This window comes from Rhinatrema bivittatum, chromosome 1, assembly GCF_901001135.1.
Source record: "Rhinatrema bivittatum chromosome 1, aRhiBiv1.1, whole genome shotgun sequence".
NCBI classification, from domain to species: domain Eukaryota; kingdom Metazoa; phylum Chordata; class Amphibia; order Gymnophiona; family Rhinatrematidae; genus Rhinatrema; species Rhinatrema bivittatum.
Genome location: NC_042615.1, coordinates 166056467 through 166078417, shown reverse-complemented (window position 1 = coordinate 166078417; position 21951 = coordinate 166056467). Strand labels below are relative to the sequence as shown.

Here is a 21951-nt window from a genome sequence, read left to right as displayed (position 1 = left end):
CCGATAACCCTAAGAAATAACCAAAAAATTGAGCTAGCCGAAAAAGTAAGGAATCTGGGAGTAATAATGGACCCAGAAATCAACCTGAAGCAACACATATCCATAAAAGTAAGAGAAGGCTACGCAAAACTTATGGTCCTCAGAAGATTAAAACTATTACTCACACCTGCCCACTTCAGAACAGTATTGCAAACACTTATCTTTTCTAGCACTGACTACTGCAACGCACTCTTACTAGGACTCCCAAGCACATCGATAAGACCAGATACTTCAAAATACTGCAGCCAAAATACTAACGGGAAAAAAGAGGAGGGACCATATAACTGAAACTCTAGCAGACTTACATTGGTTACCCATCGAATACAGGATAAAATACAAAGCCTTATGCACCATACACAAACTAATATATGATAAAGAAGCAGACTGGCTAAACACAACCTTACGAGTACACGTTCCACAAAGAAACCTCCACTCAGCAAACAAAGCACTACTAACAATCCCTTCAGTAAAGTCAGCAAAATTAACCCAAGTGAGAGAAAGGGCTTTATCATTGGCTGGGCCCATACTATGGAACACGATGCCACCCAAACTCAGATTACAGAATAATCTCAAAACGTTTAAGAAAAATCTAAAAACATGGCTCTTTAAAAAAGCCTTCACTAAAGAGTGTGGAGGGTAGAGAATGAAAGTACAAGGTAATGCAGATGAGAATTAATTTAATCAATCCTACTTTTAAGAAGTAATATTTCAAAGCGATAGTAACTCAATAATATACCTGGACTTGACCAACATTACTCAAATACTGATTTTATTTATGAAATTGTAACGAACTTTATTGGCACCTGTTAGAATGTAAGATATCCTACATTTACTTACCTTAGTCTATGTGCCTATTTGTAAACCGTTGCGATGGTATATAACTTAGCGACGGTATAGAAAAGTTTTTAAATAAATAAATAAATAAAGATTATATGTTCTGTATTTTTGAACCATGTTTCGGTTACAGCGAAGAAGTCAGGGATTTTTCTTGTATAATATCTGAAATTAGCATGAATTTTTTGGTTAGTGATTGAGCATTTATGAGGAAGAATGTGAGGAAGATCATGTGTTTTAATGATTTGTTGAGGAGGATATTGATCAGATGTCAGTGTCTCTCATGAGGGATCATATTAGGTGATGCGGTCATCTTTGTTTGGATTTTGAGTTGGAGGTTATTTTCCTTCGTGTCTCTTATTTGAAGAGTTATTTTGCGTGTGTGGAATGAATGGGGAGATGGTACATCTGGTGTAATGGGTTGTTTGGAACAATATTTCTGAGAAAGTTGTATAGGGTTTAATTTGTTTAGATCAGATTTCTTGATAATAATTCAAGGGGGACGCGCTAAGGGTTGCGTCAAGGGGCATGCCACTTTGTCGTGCTCCTTAGGCGCACGGTACCAGAGGTGCGCCCCCTTTTCTTTTATCATGGTCCCTTGGCGCCGCCTAGAGAGCGTCGAAGGGGGGGATCCACTGCGGTTGGGCCTTCATCCAGCTGGCCAGGGGCTGGGTCGAAGGTGCGGCCTAGCGTGGAGGTGGGTTGGACCGGGCCTGCTGTGGAGGTGGGTCCGGTCGGCAGGGTCAGGCTCTTGGTCGCAGCGGGGAGAGCCGGTCGCGTCTTGGCCTACCACGGGGGTGGCTGGTTCGGGGTGGGTGAGGTGCCCTCCCTTTTCTTTTATTGTGGTCCCTCGGCGCCGCCTAGAGAGCGTCGATGGGTGGGATCCGCTGCAGTTGGGCCTTCCTCTGGCTGGCTGGGTCAAAGGTACGGCCTGGCATGGAGGTGGATCGGACTGGGACTGCTGTGGAGGTGGGTCCGGTCAGTGGGGTCAGGCTCTCGGTCGCGGCGGAGAGAGTGGGTCACATCTTGGCCTACCATGGGGGTGGCTGGTTCGGGGTGGTGCGGCGCGTTCCCTTTTTTTAATCATGGTTCCTTATAGACAATAATGTATTTGAATACATTTCTTGGAAATAATGCTGTTTTAACTTTAAGGAATGTTCATGACATCTACTTACAAAAATATCATGATAAAAAGCATAAGGGTCTTTACAATCAACTCCTAACTTATAAAACTAATTGTTTCATCTGGATAGAATTTTGCCAGTTAATGCTCTGTTTCCCTAAGATTATTAAATAAAATCTGTGGATCATGTTACATTAATCTAGGGAGCCATTTTAAATTTGAAAAAATATAGAACCTACCCTGTGTTGAAAAAGAATTCTGCTTTATGTACAACTAGGCAGATAACTTCCCGGATGTCAATCATACCATAAGGAGTAGTTGTCTTCTCATTTTCATAATAAGTTAGGAATCCACTTTCCAAAGTACACCACCACTTATTCATTTCTGTGGGAAAAAAATGTATTCAAAGTTTAGATTTAAAAATAAAATAACTTGCACAAGATTTAGCAAAGAATCATGAGGTCCAAATCCAGTGCATTTGTCTGGCTAAGGGTGTCATTTATCAAAACGCTATAAGGCGTGAAGGGCTTAACGCATGCGAAAAGCACAGTTAATGCATGTGATAGCCCCATAACATATGGTGTGATGCAAATCTGAAAAAGAGGAGGTGTGGGCTGGGTTAAAGATTTTGTGAAGTCTTATTGCATGGCTTTAATGCTGGTTTTAGCTATGCCTGTTTCAGTAGTGTTAAGCTGTGTGATAGCTTGTGTTAAGGCATCATCACGTTTTGTGATGTGTTCTTAAAGGCCTGTCTGAGTAGTTTTGAGGCTCCTAGAACACCAGCCAAGCTATCCAGGCTGTTGGGGAGAGAGGGATAGAGGGAGAGAAAGAGCAAGCCTAGCCATAGTGCCCTAATGCTAGATAGATATTTACATCTCTATGGGAGGCCTGGCCCACCTAGTAACTCGAGGTGAGGTTTAGGTAATAGTGTAAGGGTTAGGGGCCGCTTTGACATTCAAAGTGAGATGTACGAACAGAACAGTGCTCTCTTGTGAAGATGTGATGACCCGCGAAGTGAGGAAACTCACCCAAAGATGATATTTCGGCAAAGTTCTCTCAACCTAGCTTGATGTTACCCAGGTAGAGAGTCCATAAAGCTAGGTTGAGAGAACATTACACAAATATCATCTTTGAGTGAGTTTCCTCACTCCAAGGGTCATCAAATCTTCACAAGAGAGCACTGTTCTGTTTGTATGTCTCACTTTGAATGTCAAATTGCCCCCTAACCCCCTACACTAATACCTAAACCTCACCTCGAGTTACTAGGTGGGTCTCCCATAGAGATATAAATACCTGTCTAGGGTTCAGGCATTATGGCTAGGTTCTCTCTCTCTCTCTCATCATAAACATGCCCCCTCCCCCCAAGAGGTTGTATGTAGGAAATACCACATTCTGGCAGTTATCACAATTTGCAGTAACTTACCTCTTCACATAGGTATTAGCACAAATTGCAATAAACTGCCTATTACCACAAAACATGCCCCTTTTTCTATTGCAGGCAATATTTAGTGCATTTTGATAAATCCAGGCCTACGTTTTGTACTTCACTGGACAAACACCAGGATTTAAAAACCTCACCAGTCAGACTGCCTCTGATATAATTGGATAACTTATCAGCTATGTCAGAAGCAGTCCAGGGGCATTTAAGGGCAGGGCACCATTATCCTGCAAATTTAGCCAGACAACTCCAATTTTTCAGCATTATCTGGCTAACAGGGTCATTTTTCAATATGCATTGGGTCATTATCACATGCATTAAGTGCTTTATCACATGCGATAACTCATGCAATAACGACTGCATTGCAGTGATATAATTTAAATGAAGGAAAGGGGATGGGTTTGGGCGATAATATTTTACACATTATTGCTGGCAGTAGTACTGGAAATTGCTACTCCTTTTGCAGGGGCGCTGTGGGGTGATAGTGTACGCCGCAGCCGCAATCACGATGGGCAAAAATGCACCGCTGCGATACGGCCGGGTGCACACTATTGCCCCTCGCCCCTTTTCTATCCGTGGCTCTACATTCTGCTATATTTATAGTGGAATCAAAAATCCTATGGTTAGATAGCTAGATAATTTTAGGAAACCTCAAGAGCAATCCAAAAGTTAGACTGATAAAGTTAAGATAGCCAGGTACATTCATCGGCATGCCGGCACTGCTGAATATCCCTAAGTTAGCAGATATGTTTATCTGGATAACTTTCCTAGTCAGCCAGTGGCTAAATATGGACTTCTCAGTTTCTGCTACTAAGACGTGACAACTCTTTTTGTTCAAATCAATAGTTTTTAATTTATGAGGCACAAAATGAGCACAAGATGAAACCCTAATAATAAACATCAAGAAAATTATCAAAGGCACCCAAATCATAGTGAATTGTATTAAATCAAAATGAAATTGATATAGATATGTAATGTCAACAATTGTTAAAATCCATGATCAGCCCCAAAAAAATTAATAGTGACACAGTGAATTGCTCATAGAAATTTAACTGCAGTTGATTAGTTGTTTACATCATACTGTAGTAAATTTAGGGCTGACTCTAGGGCAAATGACATCCTGGGTAAAAACCGGCTCCCCACTGGCTCTTCATTTTCTTTGGTGCCAATGGACGATGCCGGAGGTGCCTAGGGCACACCTCAGCTTACGGTACCTCAAGGGACCTCCCATGCATGCCCTACCCAAAGGCTGGCACTGAGTATACTGTCTAAAAATATAAATCATTTTATAGCTTCTGAGGTATGAACACTGGGTTGATTCATGCTATGTGATTTTGACTTACAGGAAGTGAAAAGTGGTCAGCTATCTCATTTTCCAAAATGCTTACTGTCAGAAATATGAATATTCGATTGCAATTACATTTAATTTTAAAATGTTATCATGACATGTAATGCCAAAATAATAGTGCCTATTTTCTGGAATGTTTTTATTTATTTTAAACAAATTTATATTACAACACTTCCATATCGAATGTACAGGGCAGATTTACAAAGTTAAACATTCATAATGTACAATTTCATAAAACATTCATAAAATCAGAGACAAACACATCACAATAATTTCAATTACAAATAGTTAATAATACCATTTTGTTAAAAAGCCTTATTAAAATAAAAAGATGTCAGTTTTTTCCTAACATTTTTTATTCTTCTTTCCCCCTGCATTTCCTGAGGGAGGCTGTTCCAAAGAACTGGTCCTGCATACGAAAAAGTCCTTGATTATGCCACACTTGTTCTATATTTCTTTACAGAGGGAAGGCTTAAAAAATGTCCTCCTTCAGATGTAAGAGCCCACCTAGGCCTGTAAAATTGCAATTTAGATTTAAGGGAACATACCTCCTTCTCCATACAGCACCTTGTATATAATGACTACCATCTTAAATAGCACACGCCACAAAAATGGTAGCCAATGTAATTCTAGTAAAGTAAATTGAGAATAAATTGGTAAACCTGTTGATAATCTTGCTACTGCATTAAGTGCATTGATCTCATCAAAATATTTGGCAATCCTATACATACACTATTATAATAGTCAATTTGACTGAACAGCCGCCACTGTATGCATATTCCTTTATAGAATGTACGCTGGATTCAGAAAAAACCAAAACAAAACTTGCAATGATCACCTTGAACTTTATGAGCCCAATGTTCAGCAGCTTGTCTGACATCAAATCGGTTCTGAATTAGGAATTAGGGGCTAGAAAGAGGGTACTTAACTTCTCATGAATAAAGATTTTTGAAAATGTAAACTCCAACTACACCCATTTTGTTCTCTCTTCCCAAAATACAGAAGTTGATGGATAATCCTTCTAGATGTCTGAATTTGTCATTTGATGATTCAATTTTGGAATGATCTCAGTATATCTTGCTGTACTTTTGAAAAGTCACATTCTTAAAGTACAATCTGATATGAGGAATTGTCTACATATGATACAAATTTTAAATGAACATTACATATAAACAAGAATTGCCAAACTAGGTCAGACCAAGAGTCCATCAAGTTCAGTATTCTGTTTCCAGTAGTGGCCAATCCAGATCACAAGTAATTACCAAACAGTAAATAGATCCCATGCTTCAAATGCCCAGGGATAAGAAATGAATTTTCCCAAGTATATCTGGTTAATAATAGTTTATGGACTTCTCCAAAAACTTGTCCAAACCTTATTTAAACCAATCTATGCCAGTATCCTTTACCACATCCTCTGGCAATCAATTCCAGAGCTTACTTGAATGTTGAGTGAAAAAGACTGTTCCTTAATTTGTTTTAAATGTGCTACTTACTAACTTCATGGATTTTGGTGTTAGATTAATAACAGCATCACAAATTAGGGATGTGAATAATTTTTCTGACGATTGAAAATGTTGGACGATATTTTCAAACTCGTCAAATATCGGGGGTCCTCAAAAGCAATAGGAGAACCCCAACCGCCCCCCTAGACGCAACCCGGGGGCGGTTCCGGAGGGCACGACCATGCCCCCGGACCGCCCCGGGCCGAAACCACGCCCCCGGGCCCGCCGAAACGCCGCGTCCCGCCCTGAAAATGGTGTGCCACTCGGCCCCGCCCCCAACACGCCCCGACACGCCCCCCTCTGAAAACCCTGGGACTTATGTGAGTCCCGGGGCTCTGTGCGCACCGGCGCGCAAGCCCTGCTCGTGTAAATCCGGGTGGATTTACGCGAGCAGGGCTCTTAAAATCCGCCCCATAGGTTCTTGCAGCCTCAATACATGACTGCATTAAATCTTGGCTGCTAGATTCTAGACTATTCCTAAAGCTTCATTAGATCCTTTTTCATGTTTTCCAAACCTCCCTGGCTGTCTATCCTGCTGCATATATATTCCAAAAGCCCTTCAATAATGTTGAAAAGAACCAGGCCAAGGTCCAATTCCTGCAGTACATCACTAGTAATGCCCCTTTTCTTGGAGTGAGCTCCTTTGCTCCACTTACCACTATCCTTTGTTACTTCCCAATTGACTTGTTTTATACCAGTCAGTCACTTAAGGACTTATAGCAAAATTGCACACTTTATTTATAAATTGTCTATGCAGAACTGTGTCAAGGCCTTACTGAAATCCAAGTGCACTACATCTAATACTCTCCCTGAACCAACTCTCTGGTCACCCAGTCAAAGTAATTAATCAGCTTCATCTGACAAGACCTACCTCTGCTAAAATCATGCTGTCTCAGCTCTTGTAATCCATTAGATTCCAGAAATTGCTTATTCTTATTTAGCAAAAATTCCATACTTTACTCAACACAGAGGTCAGACTAACCGGCCTGTAGTTCCCAGGCTCCTACTTACTTCCACTTTTGTGAAGAGGGACCACATTCTCCTCTCTTCAGTCCCTGACTCTAGAGAAGCATTAAAAAGGTCAGCCAGGAGACCTTCCCTTAAAAACCTCAGATGTATCACATCTGGCTCCATCCCTTTATCTGCTTTAAATTTAGCTAGCTCCTTACAAACTCACTTTTCTGAAAATTGTTGAAGGTTTATTTCGCTTTCAATCTTATGTGTGTCCATTTTCTATGGTCCTACTCTTGGCTTTTCCTCTGTGAAAAACAATCAGTAAAATTTGTTAATCATTCTGATTTATTCTTATCAGCCTCTTCATATTCCTCCACTTCTACAATGAGTCTCTTAATGCCGCTATTGCGCTTTCTCCTCTCACTAACAAATCTAAAAAAAAGTTGTCCTCCTGTTTTCCAGTATGTGCTATTTTTTTCTATTTGCATCTTTGCTCTCCTGACTACTTTCCCAGCTTCTCTCACCTTTTTCCAGCTATTGTTGCCTGTCTTTCTCTTTCTGTGATCTCTTGTAGTTTGTGAACACTAACCTTTCTATCCAAACTTTCTCAGTTATTTCTTTAATTTGCATCTCTGCCTCTGCAATACAGCTATAAACAAATGTAAATATTTACCAATGTAAACTGAGACACACCAGAACCATAAATAATTTTATATCAGCCAAACAATTAAAATAAATTCAAAGAATAAGTGAATAAGCAGGAAAGATAAGTCTGTAATAATAGCTGCCGTGCTACATGGTTACATATATATTTCTGAAATACTATACAATACAGAGCAAATAACCGTCTGTGTTTCTAAAGTTTAAAAAATCACCAATAAAAGAGGACATATATCTTAATTTTGGTACCATGCATAAAACAGTAATAAAATATCTTCAGTAATCCATACTAAATGAAAAAAGATACAGGAGCTATGCTCATTAGGGAGACAGATTTCCCCTGTGACTACAGAATTGGACTGAGATAAAGAAATCAGTAGTGCTCTATAAATATTTTAAAAAGAGTAAATGCCGCTAGTGACTAGTTTCTTTCACACAATTTAAACACTAAAAGAACTCAGCTATTTTTTTTAATGGCAATGGGTACAGTTTTTTTCCTCATTTTTTTATATCAGATTTGCTCAGATAACAATCAGCATCAACCCACTTTTGTTTTGTTTTTTAAATTAAAACTCTGGATATGCTCAGAATGATTTATGTAATTTTTTGAAAATTCAAAATAGTGCAAGCCTTTGAAACCTTTGCATATAACTACAACTGATAATTACTCACCTCTGAAATGGGTAAAATAAAGATTTGAAATAGAAAATTATCCACATCAACTCATGGCTTCTTCAAGTGCAGTTATGATTATCAAATCTATCCTATGCTTCATACAGAGATCAGATTTAATCAGAACTGGTAAGCCCATCTCTCTTTTTAGTCATCATGCTCTGAAAAAATCTGAGAATTGGATATATCTGAAAAGTGGTTTTATAATAATAATTATTATTTATTTAGCTTCTTTCTTTCCCTGTGAGCCCAAGGCAAGTTACAACATAATAAAAAAAAATACATCAGTAAATAGGCAATAAAATCAATGAGGTCAATTTGAGCAGCACAAACTTAGGCCTGGATTTATCAAAATGCACTAAATATTGCATGCGATAGGAATAGGAGCATTGTTTATCGCAAAGTGTGCTATCTTAGCACAGGTATTACCGCAGACTACAATAACTTTTTCACACTTTGCGGTAAGTACCACAATTGTTGCAATTCCTACCTACAACAACTGACAGAGAGAGAGAGAGAGACTAGCTATAAGGCCCTCATACTAGGTAGGTATTTATACCTCTGTAGGAGGCCCACCTAGGTAGGTACTCAAGGTGAGGTTTAGGTATTAGTGTAGGGGTTAGGGGCCACTTTTACATGCAGAGTGCGACGTAACAGAACAGTGCACTCTTGTGAAGATTTGATTACCTTCGGAGTGAGAAAACTCACCCATAGATGAGATTTGTGCAATGGACTCTCTACCTGGTTAACATCAAGCTAGGCTGAGAGAACATTACACAAATCTCATCTTTGGGTGAGTTTCCTCGCTCTGAGGGTCCACAAAATGTTCACAAGAGAGAAAAAGTAGCCATTATGGCTAGTCTTTTTCTATCTCTCTCTCATAGCTAGGTGGACACTCTGGGAGCTTCAAACTACCAAAACCAGCATCTGCGAAAAACATCACAACAGGTGATACAGCCGTAACGCAAGTTATCGCATGGCTTAACGCTCCTGAAAACATTGTAGCTAAAATCGGCGTTAAAACCGTGTGATAGGGCTACGCAGAATGGTAAACCCAGCCCACTCCCGCCCCTAATTCCTCTTCTTTTTTGGATTTGCATCGCACCATACAATATGGTACTATCGCATGTGTTAAAGGTGTTTTCGCATGTGTTAACGGGGCTTTTTGCATGTGATAAGCCCTTAATGCTTGCAAAAACGCCTTTAACGCATTTTGATAAATGAGGGGGTCTGTGTGGCCGGATAACTTGCTACTTACCTGGATATCTTCAAAAGATAACCGGGTATTAAGCACTTTTGCCAGGAAACCCCCCAAGAAATAAAGGGGTGTATTATCTGATTTTTTCTTTCCCTCACTTAATCCTAAAGTTGCCCTATTGAGCCTTTGCATCCCCCATCTCATATCTTAGCATTTTATGCAGCTGTCACATGCTGCCCTCCTTCCCTCTGACAAACTGCTTGTCTACACCAGCCCGTGAGGTCAGGCCCTTCCTCCCTCCCCTCTTCAGGGTATGAGAAATTCTGGATGAGCCTACACTTGCCAGGGACCACAGACCAAAGCGACAAGTTTGTTTCACTAAAAGGGGGATTTGTGAATTGGTCAGCTATCTGATCCAACACCAACTTATTGTCAAGCTTTTGCTGCACTATGTTGGTATGCTGGACGGTGGATGTAGTATTGCCTGGTATTGTGAAACCCTTGCAGAAACCCTGTATAATCCAAAATGCACTTAGGGTAAAGTTCTAGAGATAATTATATTGCTAACAAGTTTATGGGAGACAGAGCTTTAAGGAAGAGAAGAAACTCATCTGGCTTTGTTATTACTCAATTCAACCGGTATTTTGGTGCATGTGGTCATCGAGTATGGTGCAAAGCAGACACAGCAAGCATGCTTGAAACGTCAATCCTGAAAATTGTATTAGGATTTGTAATAATGCCAACACGTTAGCCAATTGGGCCACTCCTGATGCCTGTGCTGTTGACATATGGGACTTCTGAGAAGACCTCATCTCTTGCTTTGTTCATTATCTGTTTTAAACATAGGCTGATTTCCTGTGTCCACCAGGACATAAAGCTATTCTCCTTCATCTTATCCTGAAATAGCTCATTATAGTTCAATCATGCCCACCCATCATACTCTTTATAAGCTTCCAGGATGGTATTCGCAAAACTCAGCATGGACCTATACTGAGAAGGGTTATCCTGAACAACTGTGTTTATCATTATTAAAAAAGCCCATGTCCAAATGATTATATTCCTGGGTATATTCTTGTCTGTTCTAGGTGCTACATTGACTTCTTTTTCCTTCTTCCATACGCTTCTTTTCCTTCCTTCCATGACTCGGAAAATGTCTATATTTATGAATTTCTTAATCTTCCTGCAAAGGGCTTTGGGCATACTCTTCCATTGCTGTGACAAGCTTGTAAGGGCCGGAGGTCCTCTGGAGGCCTGCTTGGTTTCCTCAAATAGTCAACTGATGAGGTGTCAGAATCTAATGAATCTAAGGAGCTACTAGAACTGGGGATGTCCCTGCACTTTGGGGATGGTTTTTCCTTAACTCTCTTTGCAGCCGTTGGCACAGACACAACCTCTCCATTGAGCATGCACCACCACCTGCATTCCCATTCAACTCACTCATTGCAATTTCATCGCTATGGCCAGCCATGTTAGGATCCTGTGTGTCAGAACTCTGCCCTATTGCACTAGGACCTTGAGCTTTGGTTGCTGCTCTGATGAGCAAAATTGGCTGAATGTTGGCTTGGGTCCCAGGAATTTCCTGCAAAGCTTGGTCCCTGTGAGCTAAAGGTGGTGAAGATGACTCTCCAATGGTGTGTGCCCCTGATTGTGATGGCCTAGTGCTGGGTGTAGTAATTTCACAGTTCTGATTTGCGCTCTGCACTGTGGCAAGATCCGGTCTGTGCAGTTATCTGGGAGTTTACAAGGGCTAATATCCCCATGCAGATGAGGGGCACAAAAATAAGCTCCAGGGTAATTGCTGTAAGGCGGGCAACCCCAATGCAGCATCCTGTCATAAGGGTAATGTCTAGGACCAAAGCCCAGGGAGGAGTGAAAAGGTCCCTGTGACCATCCAGCTCCTTGCTACCATGGTGCGTGTTCCAATGGTATAACCACCTAGTACCTTGCCCAAGCATCTGGACCCCCAGTTTCACTCAATACTGATGCTCCAGAGCTGCTAGACCATGTGATGTCCCATTTGCATGACCCCCCCTCCCCTGAGACCTACCCATCAAAATATAGGGAGTGCTTGCATATGACAATGAAAGAAGGGAGCCATATGGCTGTGCACTTCCAGGGAGCTTCAGCTATGCATTTGAAAAGGCCAATGTCCCCCTGGAAAGATTGTGCCTTTGTTGCTGTGCCACGTCATTTTGCGGGTGCATCATGGGACCATGATGAGGGGAGTAGTGCACTGCTGCATGTATTGCTGTCCTGCACCCTCATAAATGATTCTAACTGCACTTGCTGTGTCTGCCCAGGCGAGATGTTCCCTCAAACGACTCCTCTGTCATCTCTGGTGCTCCCCTCGTGCTTTAGATGAGCCGAAACTGGAGCACCTTACAGCTGCGTACCTCCAGTGTACAATGTTTGCAGAGCCAGTTCAGGTGTGCCATCTCCTTGTGTCTCTCCAGAAAACCCCGATGGTCCCTTCTTATGTTTCAGCTTTTGCTCCCACCGAGCCTTGCCCCGGCCTCCTCTCACAGTATCCCCTGGTGTGACCAGCTGATCTCCTGCCCCAGAGTGAAGATTGCAAGTCTGCTATCTCTCTGCCATGCTATCTCTTAGGTAGAAAATTATTTTCCTTTTCTCTGAATTAGGTCACCTGGGAAACTCCTACCATCCGGGTGAAAATTGCATGCATGTGGGAGCCGGCTGTGGTAACTTAAAGCAGGGTAGTCACGTTGACTGCAGCTGACTCCGCTTGTGTCCCGACACCTGATTATGTCCCACGCCTCCAGAGTAAAATTCAGCCGTGAACCATGTGCGAGGCATCCCAGGAACCACAGAGATGCTGATGAAGTTCTGACAATGGTGTGGGCAAGAGGAAGTGACGCACTGTGGACCCTAGGGTTGCCAACTGGGTCTAGATTTTCAGGATGGGTTGATAGAGTTCTGGTTTTATTCCCCTGCTTGCAGGTACTTATAGCTTTGCTTTTCTTAGGAAATACAACAGGTAAATCAGAATAAGTCCCAGCATGCAATGGGGTAAAACCAGGACTAGATCAACCTGTCATGAAAATCTGGAGCCAGTTGGCAACCCTGGTGGACTTCCTATTTAAGGGATTCATGTTTTTATCGCGCTATGACCTGCATCCCTCTCCATCAACGTCATCCAGAGCGATCTAAGTCCTTGAGTGACATCACCAATGCGCCAACCCATTCACACACTAAGAAGCGAGGGCCAGAGGGATAAGTTGGCAACACAGACCTGAGGACACCGCACTGGTGAAAGACGGGAGGAGTTATGACCTGGGAGCAGTTCCAGGTTACCTGCAGTCTCTAGACATTTCTGCAGCATAGTTATTTATGAAACAAGAGATCATCCTGGCACTGATTGTCAGTTTGTTTGCATTATTTTTTTTTTAACAAAATAATCAAAAATAAGCAAAACAGGCAGTGGTTTATTTGTCATTCTGAAGCCAGTTGATACATAGACACAGCTATTTTATAATTTCTGAGGACACCCTTTCCACTGTTTCATACTAGTGCTCTTGAATATTCATTCCATTCCCTTCCCCAAAACATTACTACCATGTACACAATAAAATCAGATTAACAAAAGTTTCCACACTGATTGGCAAAAGACAACAACTTTATTGAACACCAAAACTGCAGTTTGAAATACATTTTATCACAAGATACTGGGTAAAGTATTTAAGAAGTATTATGCAACTAATAACTGTGGGCAAGAATGAAGATTTTCTGGTTTTAGGACTTGTCTTACAAAGTGCAAGACATGGCCATTTATACAAAACCTCAAAACCACAGGAAATGTGGTTTAAACATGAAAACATTATACCACTGAACTTTGTGTGGACATTTAATTCTTTCCTGCACATTTCCTGTGGTTTTGAGATTATTTGCGTGCAGTAGTGCTCCTGTTTGGTGTTTTCATTTATACAAAACCCCACCATTTCTTCTAGCCATGTGGAGCATGGATGATGTGGACATTTCTCTTTCACCTTGGTAACACATGACTTCTCCTCTCCCCCTTTCTAAACACTTTCATTCCCTCACCCCGCTCTTTTTTGTAAAATTCAACATATACCACCCTTCTGTCTCACCCCTCTCTCCCCCTACCCCTAGCCAATCGCATTTTTCTAGGGCCTATTTATCCGCTTCCACCTTGTCTTGCCTAATCCCTCCTACCTCCTAGTATGAATGTATCCAACATGCAAACCACCAATTTTACCTTGGTGGATGTATTATAGTTAATTTCTTATAAACTGTTCTAAGTTATATTGTAAAAACTGTTCTAAGTTATATTATAAAAACAACCATTCCTAAGCCATGTTTTCCCTACGCTAACCACCATCTTTACATTAGCACATGTATTATAGTTAGTGTCTTGTTAACTGTTCTACATTATACTGTAAAAATAAGCAGCTCATGTCTTTTTTACTGTTCGGTTATTATGTGAACCGATGTGATATCTCGATCGAATGTCGGTGTACAAAAACAAATAAATAAATAAATATATGGAGGACAAGCATCCCCAACCACATCAAGCTGACTCTTTCAGGCAACAGCAAAGCACATTGGCGCAAAGTAAATTTCCCACACATTGCCACTTTTGATTGTCCCTACTTCAAACTATTCATTGCCACCTACACACACACACACACTGTTATGAAACCCCTTTGGTATAATCCAGTCACCCCAAACAGCAGACAAATTTGAGAACTGAGCATGCTGTTGTAGAGAATGTAAGTCAGATTGTGAGAAGAAACTAGAGAGGAAGGAAGCTGCAGTTGATGTTCTCAGTGAAACGGCTATTGTGTTTACAGGTTTAGCTCCTAGCACTTTATTTCATCTGAGATTTAGAACCTGAAATTTAAACTAAATACTTGTCATCTGACAGTTATTTGTGGTGATCTACCCCTTCCAGATTACCTTCAAACTATTTTAATTTAATCCCTTTTTGAAGCAAAGGGTATTAAACATTTTTTTAAATTCTCTATCTGTAAAGGGTAGTGTTCAATAAATATGTTGTAATGAAATTATTTATTTCCAACAAAGATTTCTCATTTGAATAGATTAGATGGCATATACTATTTTAAAGAAGAACAACTAGAAAACAACAATGCAGTTTTACTTGGATGTAACAGTAATTTTCTTGTACTAAGGCCATATTATTACTAATTGGAAAAAGATACTACAACCCCACAATCCCATCCTCCAGTTTCTTATACAGTACAAAAACAGAAAATACATATACCTTCCTTTAGTTTCTTCTCTGTCAAGAATTTAGCAGCAATTGAAGATGTATTATATACAAATCCACACAAAAAGGTGGAATGTGAAGAATCCTGATGAGGTTCCCTTTCAAACTGAGGGTCACACATTGGATAATCTATCAAAATAAAGAACATTATACAAATCTTTAAACATTTCAAGATTTACACTCTAATATTACAAGTCAAGGCATGTAATACAAGTAATAAATGATCATTTTGGGTGCTATGCATTGTATTAATTGTTTACATAACTCTTAATACTGGTACTCTATAACAATTAAATTTAGTGAAAAAAATGGCACAATTAATCTTTTTTTCCATAAAATGATCAATAATATTATGGGGCAGATTTTCAAAGCCCTACATGCATAAATCCAGGAGGATTTACGCACGTAGGGGGGTTACGCTGGGCAGTCCGGGGACAGTCCGGTAGGCGTGGCCGAGGACTTTGGGGGGGGGGGTGGGATCGGGCTGGGGGGCGGGACAGGTAGGGGAAGGGAGGAGAAGGTGAGGTGGGGGGGAAAGGAAAGTTCCCTCCGAGGCCGCTCCGATTTCAGAGCCACTATTAGAGACAGGATGCAGAGCGGCCTTTGAGGGAACAGGTAAAGCCAACTGGTCTCCCCGAGGGCTCGGCGCGTGCAAGGTGCACTAGTGTTATAAAATTGGGCATACATTTGTTCGCACCAGGTAGCATGCACAAATGTAGGCTGCGCGCGTAGCTTTTATAATCTGCCCCTTAATTTGTACAGTATAAAACATTCATGTCAACATCTAGAGGATTACAATTTTCCATCTTAACTACCAGGAAAGGAACTAGACTGGATCCTGATTACGGAGGATAACTTGTTACCAGATCCAACCTCCAACTGCTTGCTAACCAGGGACTCAAACAGGGGGACCAATGGTTGCCATGTGGTTTAAACCATTTGATAGAAAATTTTCCTCTATGTGTTGATTGTCTTGCCATGCAAGAACTCAGTGATGGAAAGTCTTGCTGAGGGAATAAAGAGCATAAGAACTAGAGATGTGCTTCGTTTTTTTCTGCCGGGTCATTTTTTGACTCGGATACTTCGTGGTAAATTTCGGGTTTCCTCGTTTCGTTTTTTTGAAAAACGAAACGAGGAAACCCGAAACCGGGCCAAAAAACGAAATGGCAAAGGAAGCTTAAAAAAAACCCACCCCAAGCATTTAAAATCATTTTTTTACATACATACACTACCCCCCCCCCATCCTGATCCCTCCCCAAGACTTACGAAGTACATCCCTGGTGGTCTCCTGACCCCCCCAAGGCTTGCCAATAATCCCTGGGGGTCCAGCGGAGGTCCGGGAGCGATTTCGTTGTCGGCTGCCAGTAATCAAAATGGCGCCGATAGCCTTTGCCCATACTATGTCACAGAGGCTTTCGGCGCCATTGGTCAGCTCCAGTCACATGACAGGAGCACAAGATGGCGCCGATGGCCATGTGACAGGGGCTGACCAATGGCGCCGGTAGCCCCTGTGACATGGTAGTTCAGAGGCTATGAGGCACCATTTTAAAGAGCACGGCTTGCAGTAGCACGGGCATGGAGGGCAAATGGAACCCGGGACCCCGCTGGACCACCAGGGATGTACTTCGTAAGTCTTGGGGAGGGATCGGGATCAGGGGGGGCTGTTGTATTATAGTTAATGGGGTGGTTTGGGATGGTTTTTAATTTAAAAAAAAAATTTGTGCCCCTCTCCCCAGGCAAACCCGAAAAATGAAATTTCCACGAAATTCGGGGAAAATTCTTTTCAGGTTTCGGGGCCTCCGAAACAAAAACAAAGTAGGAAATTTCGGGTAATTTCCTATTTCGGGCGAAAAACGAACCACATCTCTAATAAGAACATGCCATACTGGGTCAGACCAAGGGTCCATCAAGCTCAGCATCCTGTCTCTAATAGTGGCCAATCCAGGCTATAAATACTTGGCAAGTACCCAAAAACTAAGACTATCCCATGCTGCTGATGCTAGTGATAGCAGTGGCTATTTCCTAAGTCAACCTGATTAATAGCAAGTAATGGACTTCTCCTTCAAGAACTTATCCAAACCTTTTTTAAAGCCAGCTAAACTAACTGCAGAAACCATATCCCCTGGCAACAAATTCCAGAGTTTAATTGTGCCTTGAGTAAAAAAGACTTTCTCTAATTAGTTTTAAATGTGCTACATGCTAACTTCATAGATTGCTCTCTAGTCCTCCTATTATCCGAAAGAGTAAATTTCCGTTTCACATTTACCTGTTCTAGACCTCTCATGATTTTAAACACCTCTATCATATCCCCCCTCAGCCTTCTCTTCTCCAAGCTGAATAGCCCTAACTTCTTTAGTCTTTTCTCATATTGGAACTGTTCCACCCCCTTTATCATTTTGGTTGTCCTTCTCTGTACCTTCTCCAATTAAGCAAAGGATTGAATATTTATTATTTATTTATTTATAGATTTTTTTTATACCGGAGTACGTAAGTAACATCACCTCGGTTTACATTCAAACAGTAATTCAGCATTGCGCTTTACAATATAACTTAGTAACTGAACGAATACAATACCATGTATAACTTTGTATTAATAGAATATAAACAATAAATGAGAAACTGTGGAAATTAGGAAGAGTAGTATAAGATTTAGTTCATTAATAGTAGGCTTTTTTAAATAACCAGGTTTTGAGGTTTTGTTTAAATTTTTTGTGACAAAGTTCCTGGCGTAATTCAGAGGGCATGGTGTTCCATATTGTTGATCCGGCAATAATGAAAGATCGTTCTTTTGTACTAGAGAGTTTAGTCAGATAGGGTGCTGGAATCTTTAGTTTGGCTAAATTCTGGAATCTCGTTGGGCGGGAAGAAGTTTTGAATTGTAGTTGATCTGTGAACCAGAGCATATCTCTATTTTGAATGGCTTTATGTATCAGCATCATAGATTTATAAATTATCCTAGAAGCCACGGGTAGCCAGTGCAAAGACTGAAGTGCTGGGGTGATGTGATCATGGCGGCTTGTGTCGGTGATAATGAATATAAAATATTATGTATATCATTTAAATCCATGAATTGCAAACATACTGAATGACTAAATGCTTCATTATGTTTACATACACCACAAAGAAATCTTCAATCCGCGAATAAAGGTCTATTTGTAATTCCATCTATTAAATCTTTTCATCTTTCAGAAGTAAGAGAACGTGCAATTTCCATAGTGGGGGCGCAGGGTGTGCCGGCAGTCCATTGCTCCTACCATTTGACAGGGGCCGACCAATGGCACCGGTAGCCCCTGTGACATAGTAAGGGCAAAGGCTATCAGCGCCATTTTGAATACCGGCAGCCGACGGCCCAAGTGCAGGAGATTGCTCCAGGACCTCCAGGACCTCCGCTGGACCACCAGGGACTTTTGGCAAGTCTTGGGGGGGTCAGTAGGGTGGGGGTTTTATTCGTTAATAATACGTTGCATTTGTGGGGGTTCGTCATACATTTCAGAACCCTACGAATACAATGAATAGGGACCAATACATTGCGGATTGCGCATATGTTCAAAATGAATGCACATCCCTAAGAGACAGTCTATTGCAAACTGTTTCAGAAAGAGTAACACAGAGCCTATTGGTTGGTCAGGGACAGTAGGGTATATTAACTTTTTCAGCAAAAAATTTAAACAGTCTTTGTATTGATATTAGAGGCACAGCTATATGATTTTCTTACAAAATGATAAAATTTATTTCATTAACGTGAAAATTCTGACTAAGAGGTGAGTTTTAAAAGCCCAGCGCGCACTAAAATCAGGAGCTATACGCACAGGCAGGCTCGTACTAGGGATGTGCAGCCAAAAAGTTTTCGTTGCATTCGTGATTCAGATTCGTAGGGGCGCAAATGCGTTACATTCGGCCGTATGGCGCCCCGATGCGTTAATACGGCGAATTAAATTTGTGTCCCGGCTAAAATTAAAATTAACGACAACCCCCCCACCCTCCTCACTATGTCACACATAGTGAGGGCAAAGGCGATCGGCACCATTTTGAGACGCGATCACTTTGCGTCTCAAGACGCGATCACTTTGCGTCTCAAAATGGCGCCGATCGCCTTTGCCCTCACTATGACACAGGGGCTACCGGTGCCATTGGTCAGCCCCTGTCACATGGTCACTGGCGCCATCTTGTGCTCCTACCATGTGACAGGGGCTGACCAATGGCACCGGTAGCCCCTGTAACACAGGCTATCGGCGCCGTGATGAAACCGGCAAACGAGGGTGTGAGAATGCAGGGATGGCTTCTGGATTCCCCGCTGGACCACCAGGGAGTTTTGGTAAGTCTTGGGGGGGGGGTCAGGAGGGTGAGGGGGTTTAAATTTTTATTTAGGAGGCCGAATAAAACAGAAATCTGTTAAATACGTGGGGAGTCGTGATGCATTTCGCCTCCCCACGTATTTAACAGATAGGACAAAATAAGTTGTGGATTGCAAATACGTGGAAAACGGATGCACACCTCTAGCTCGTACACACCCACCGAATTTTAAAAACTGCTCAGGTGTGCACGTATTTCTCACTGCGTGCTCATCTCAAACTTTTTCAAAAAGAGGCGGGGTGAGAACATGGGCTGGATGGGACATAGGCAAGAGATATGCATGTAAATACTTATGCACTTGAGCACGTGCCCAGATCTCCCGCCACATAAATTTACTTCTGCTAAGGATGATGTGTAAGTTTAAAAAATTTTAAAAAATGAAGGATTTTAAGGGTCTGGTGTAATTGGGGGGGAGTGTAAGCTATTCAACCAGGAAGGTATGGAGGACCTAGCTGTTAAATGGGTGGCCTGTGGATGAACTGGTGAAACTGGCAAAGGCATGGAGACACACCTTTTAAAATCATTAATTTACACAATAGAATTGAGATTTATGTGACTAGACACACGCCCATTTAAAATTGGGTGCATGTTTTCATGTCCAGTCTATTTTATAACATGTGCTCCAATGTGCACCTGCATGCCGCTATGAAAGTTACCATCCCTATGTTACAATTGCAATGCTAATATACTTGGAGAGAGGGGGAATTGTATTAATGGCAGGTTGTGACTTTATATTGGACCACCAGGAGAAGGGAACTATGTGATTTCAAAAGCTGATCTACAAAAAAAAATAAATCTTTGGATTATTCTTGTGCTGGTTCAATGAAATTAATATAATTTTGGAGGAATCTAGTTTTCTCCAGTGCCAACAGAGCTTTTACAATTCCATACAGAAACAGAATTTCTGATTTTCAAGTTTCAGCAGGGTAATAGTGATGGATGGGGTGGGATATTGATGCACTACATTATATGTATTTTGATACTTTTATATTTTATTATTTTATTGTAACCACCTTATGGCATATAGCAAGAATGAAGAATATCAGATTAAATAAAACAAATAAATATTCCTGATATTTCTGAGTTGTATTTTCTAATTTTTAAAACATACTATCTGGCCAAGGTGACTGGTCCCTATTGTGAAAAGCTAGTTAAAATTAGAAAGACAAATTGGGCAACAAATAATAATGGGACTTTTTAATAGGCATGTGCAGGGTAAAAAACACTTTTTTGTTATTTGGTTTATTTTCAGGAGGATTTTCCCTACAGATTTTGGTTCATGGGTTGCTTGATTTGTTTCATTCATGTGAAAAAATGAATCAAGCAATAAAAAAATACACCAAGAAACTGAAAAAAACTGAAAGCAAAACCTCCCTCTCACTCTCCAGGAAAAATGCCAGAGCCAGGATCCTCCCAGCCCAACTTACCTTGTCCCATGAAGATCTGTCAGCAAGGACTAGGCTGAAGCCTCGGCCTTGCATAGGCGCAACTGGACCCAACCTGGAAGCCAGGTCCTGACATCGTGGCCTCAGCCCAGAACCAGGCCCGACCCAGGGGCCGGATCCCGACACTGAGGCCTAGGCTGGGATACAGGCCTGAAGCTGCAACCCAACCTGGAGTCCAGATACCAATGCTGGAATCTCAGCCTGGACCCAGGCCCAACACCAATACCCAACACGAATGCTGGGTCCTAGGGCTTGGGCCTTAGCCTAGGCTGGAGCCTGAGCTCAGGCCCAACACCACGATCTAATTCGGAGGCCAGGTACTAATGCTGGAGCCTCAGCCTAGACCCAGGTCAAACACTGTAACATGACCCAGAGGTTGGGTCCCGATGCCTGGGCCTCAGACTAAACCGAAGCCCAGGCTCGATGTTGTGACCCGACCTGGAGGCCAGATCCCGATGTAGGAACCTTGGCCTAAGCCGGAGCCCAGGCTCGACACTGTGACCCGATCAGGAAGCCAGGTCCTGATGCTGGGGCCTCGAACCAGGCCCAGGCTCTGTACCAGGGCCTCAGCCAGAAGTTCAGGTCTCAACGACTGGCCCTCAGCCCAGGGTCAGGCTCAGACCTTGGAGCTCAGGCCTGGGAGCTCCTCTTCATATCCTCTTCTTTCTTTGGCTCTTCTATTCCAAATGAAGGCATCTGCTGGGGTCACAGTGGAGTTATTTAACTTCAGTGCCTTCATTCCATTGGACAATACCATTTTGATGTATGGATCAGGTACTTTTGTTTTAGTTTTTGGGGGTCTCAGCTGAGGCCTCAGTGTCATGGTCAGGCCTAGGCTGTGGTCCTTGCTTTGGGCCTCGAACTGAACCCTAGGTGATGTCCTAGCTTTAGGCCTAGGCCGAGACACTGGCGTCATGCTTAGGCATAGGCCATGGCTCTTTCTTTGGTCCTCGCCCTATGCCCTAGGCAAGGCCCCAGCTTTGGAACTAGGTGTAGGCCCGATACATTTTTAATACGAAACAAACAAATAAGGCTTGTTTCATTCGGGGAGGGCCTCAATTCTATTCAAGGCCCCTGAATGAAACAAATCAGCCTTATTCATCGCGTTTTGCACTTTCA

At 41.9% G+C, this 21951-nt stretch overlaps 1 protein-coding gene across 5 annotated transcripts in view; it reads right to left on the bottom strand.

Moving 5' to 3' along the window:
• ARAP2 (ArfGAP with RhoGAP domain, ankyrin repeat and PH domain 2) overlaps positions 1 to 21951 on the bottom strand; it is a 619943-nt gene that overhangs the window by 221806 nt on the left and 376186 nt on the right. For all 5 annotated transcript variants that reach the window (XM_029589653.1, XM_029589667.1, XM_029589686.1 and 2 more), the window contains exons 15-16: positions 15029 to 15163; positions 2236 to 2380 (exon numbers count right to left, since the gene is read on the bottom strand). In XM_029589653.1, coding sequence (XP_029445513.1) covers positions 2236 to 2380; positions 15029 to 15163 — 280 coding nt within the window. The remainder of the gene's footprint in view (positions 1 to 2235; positions 2381 to 15028; positions 15164 to 21951) is intronic.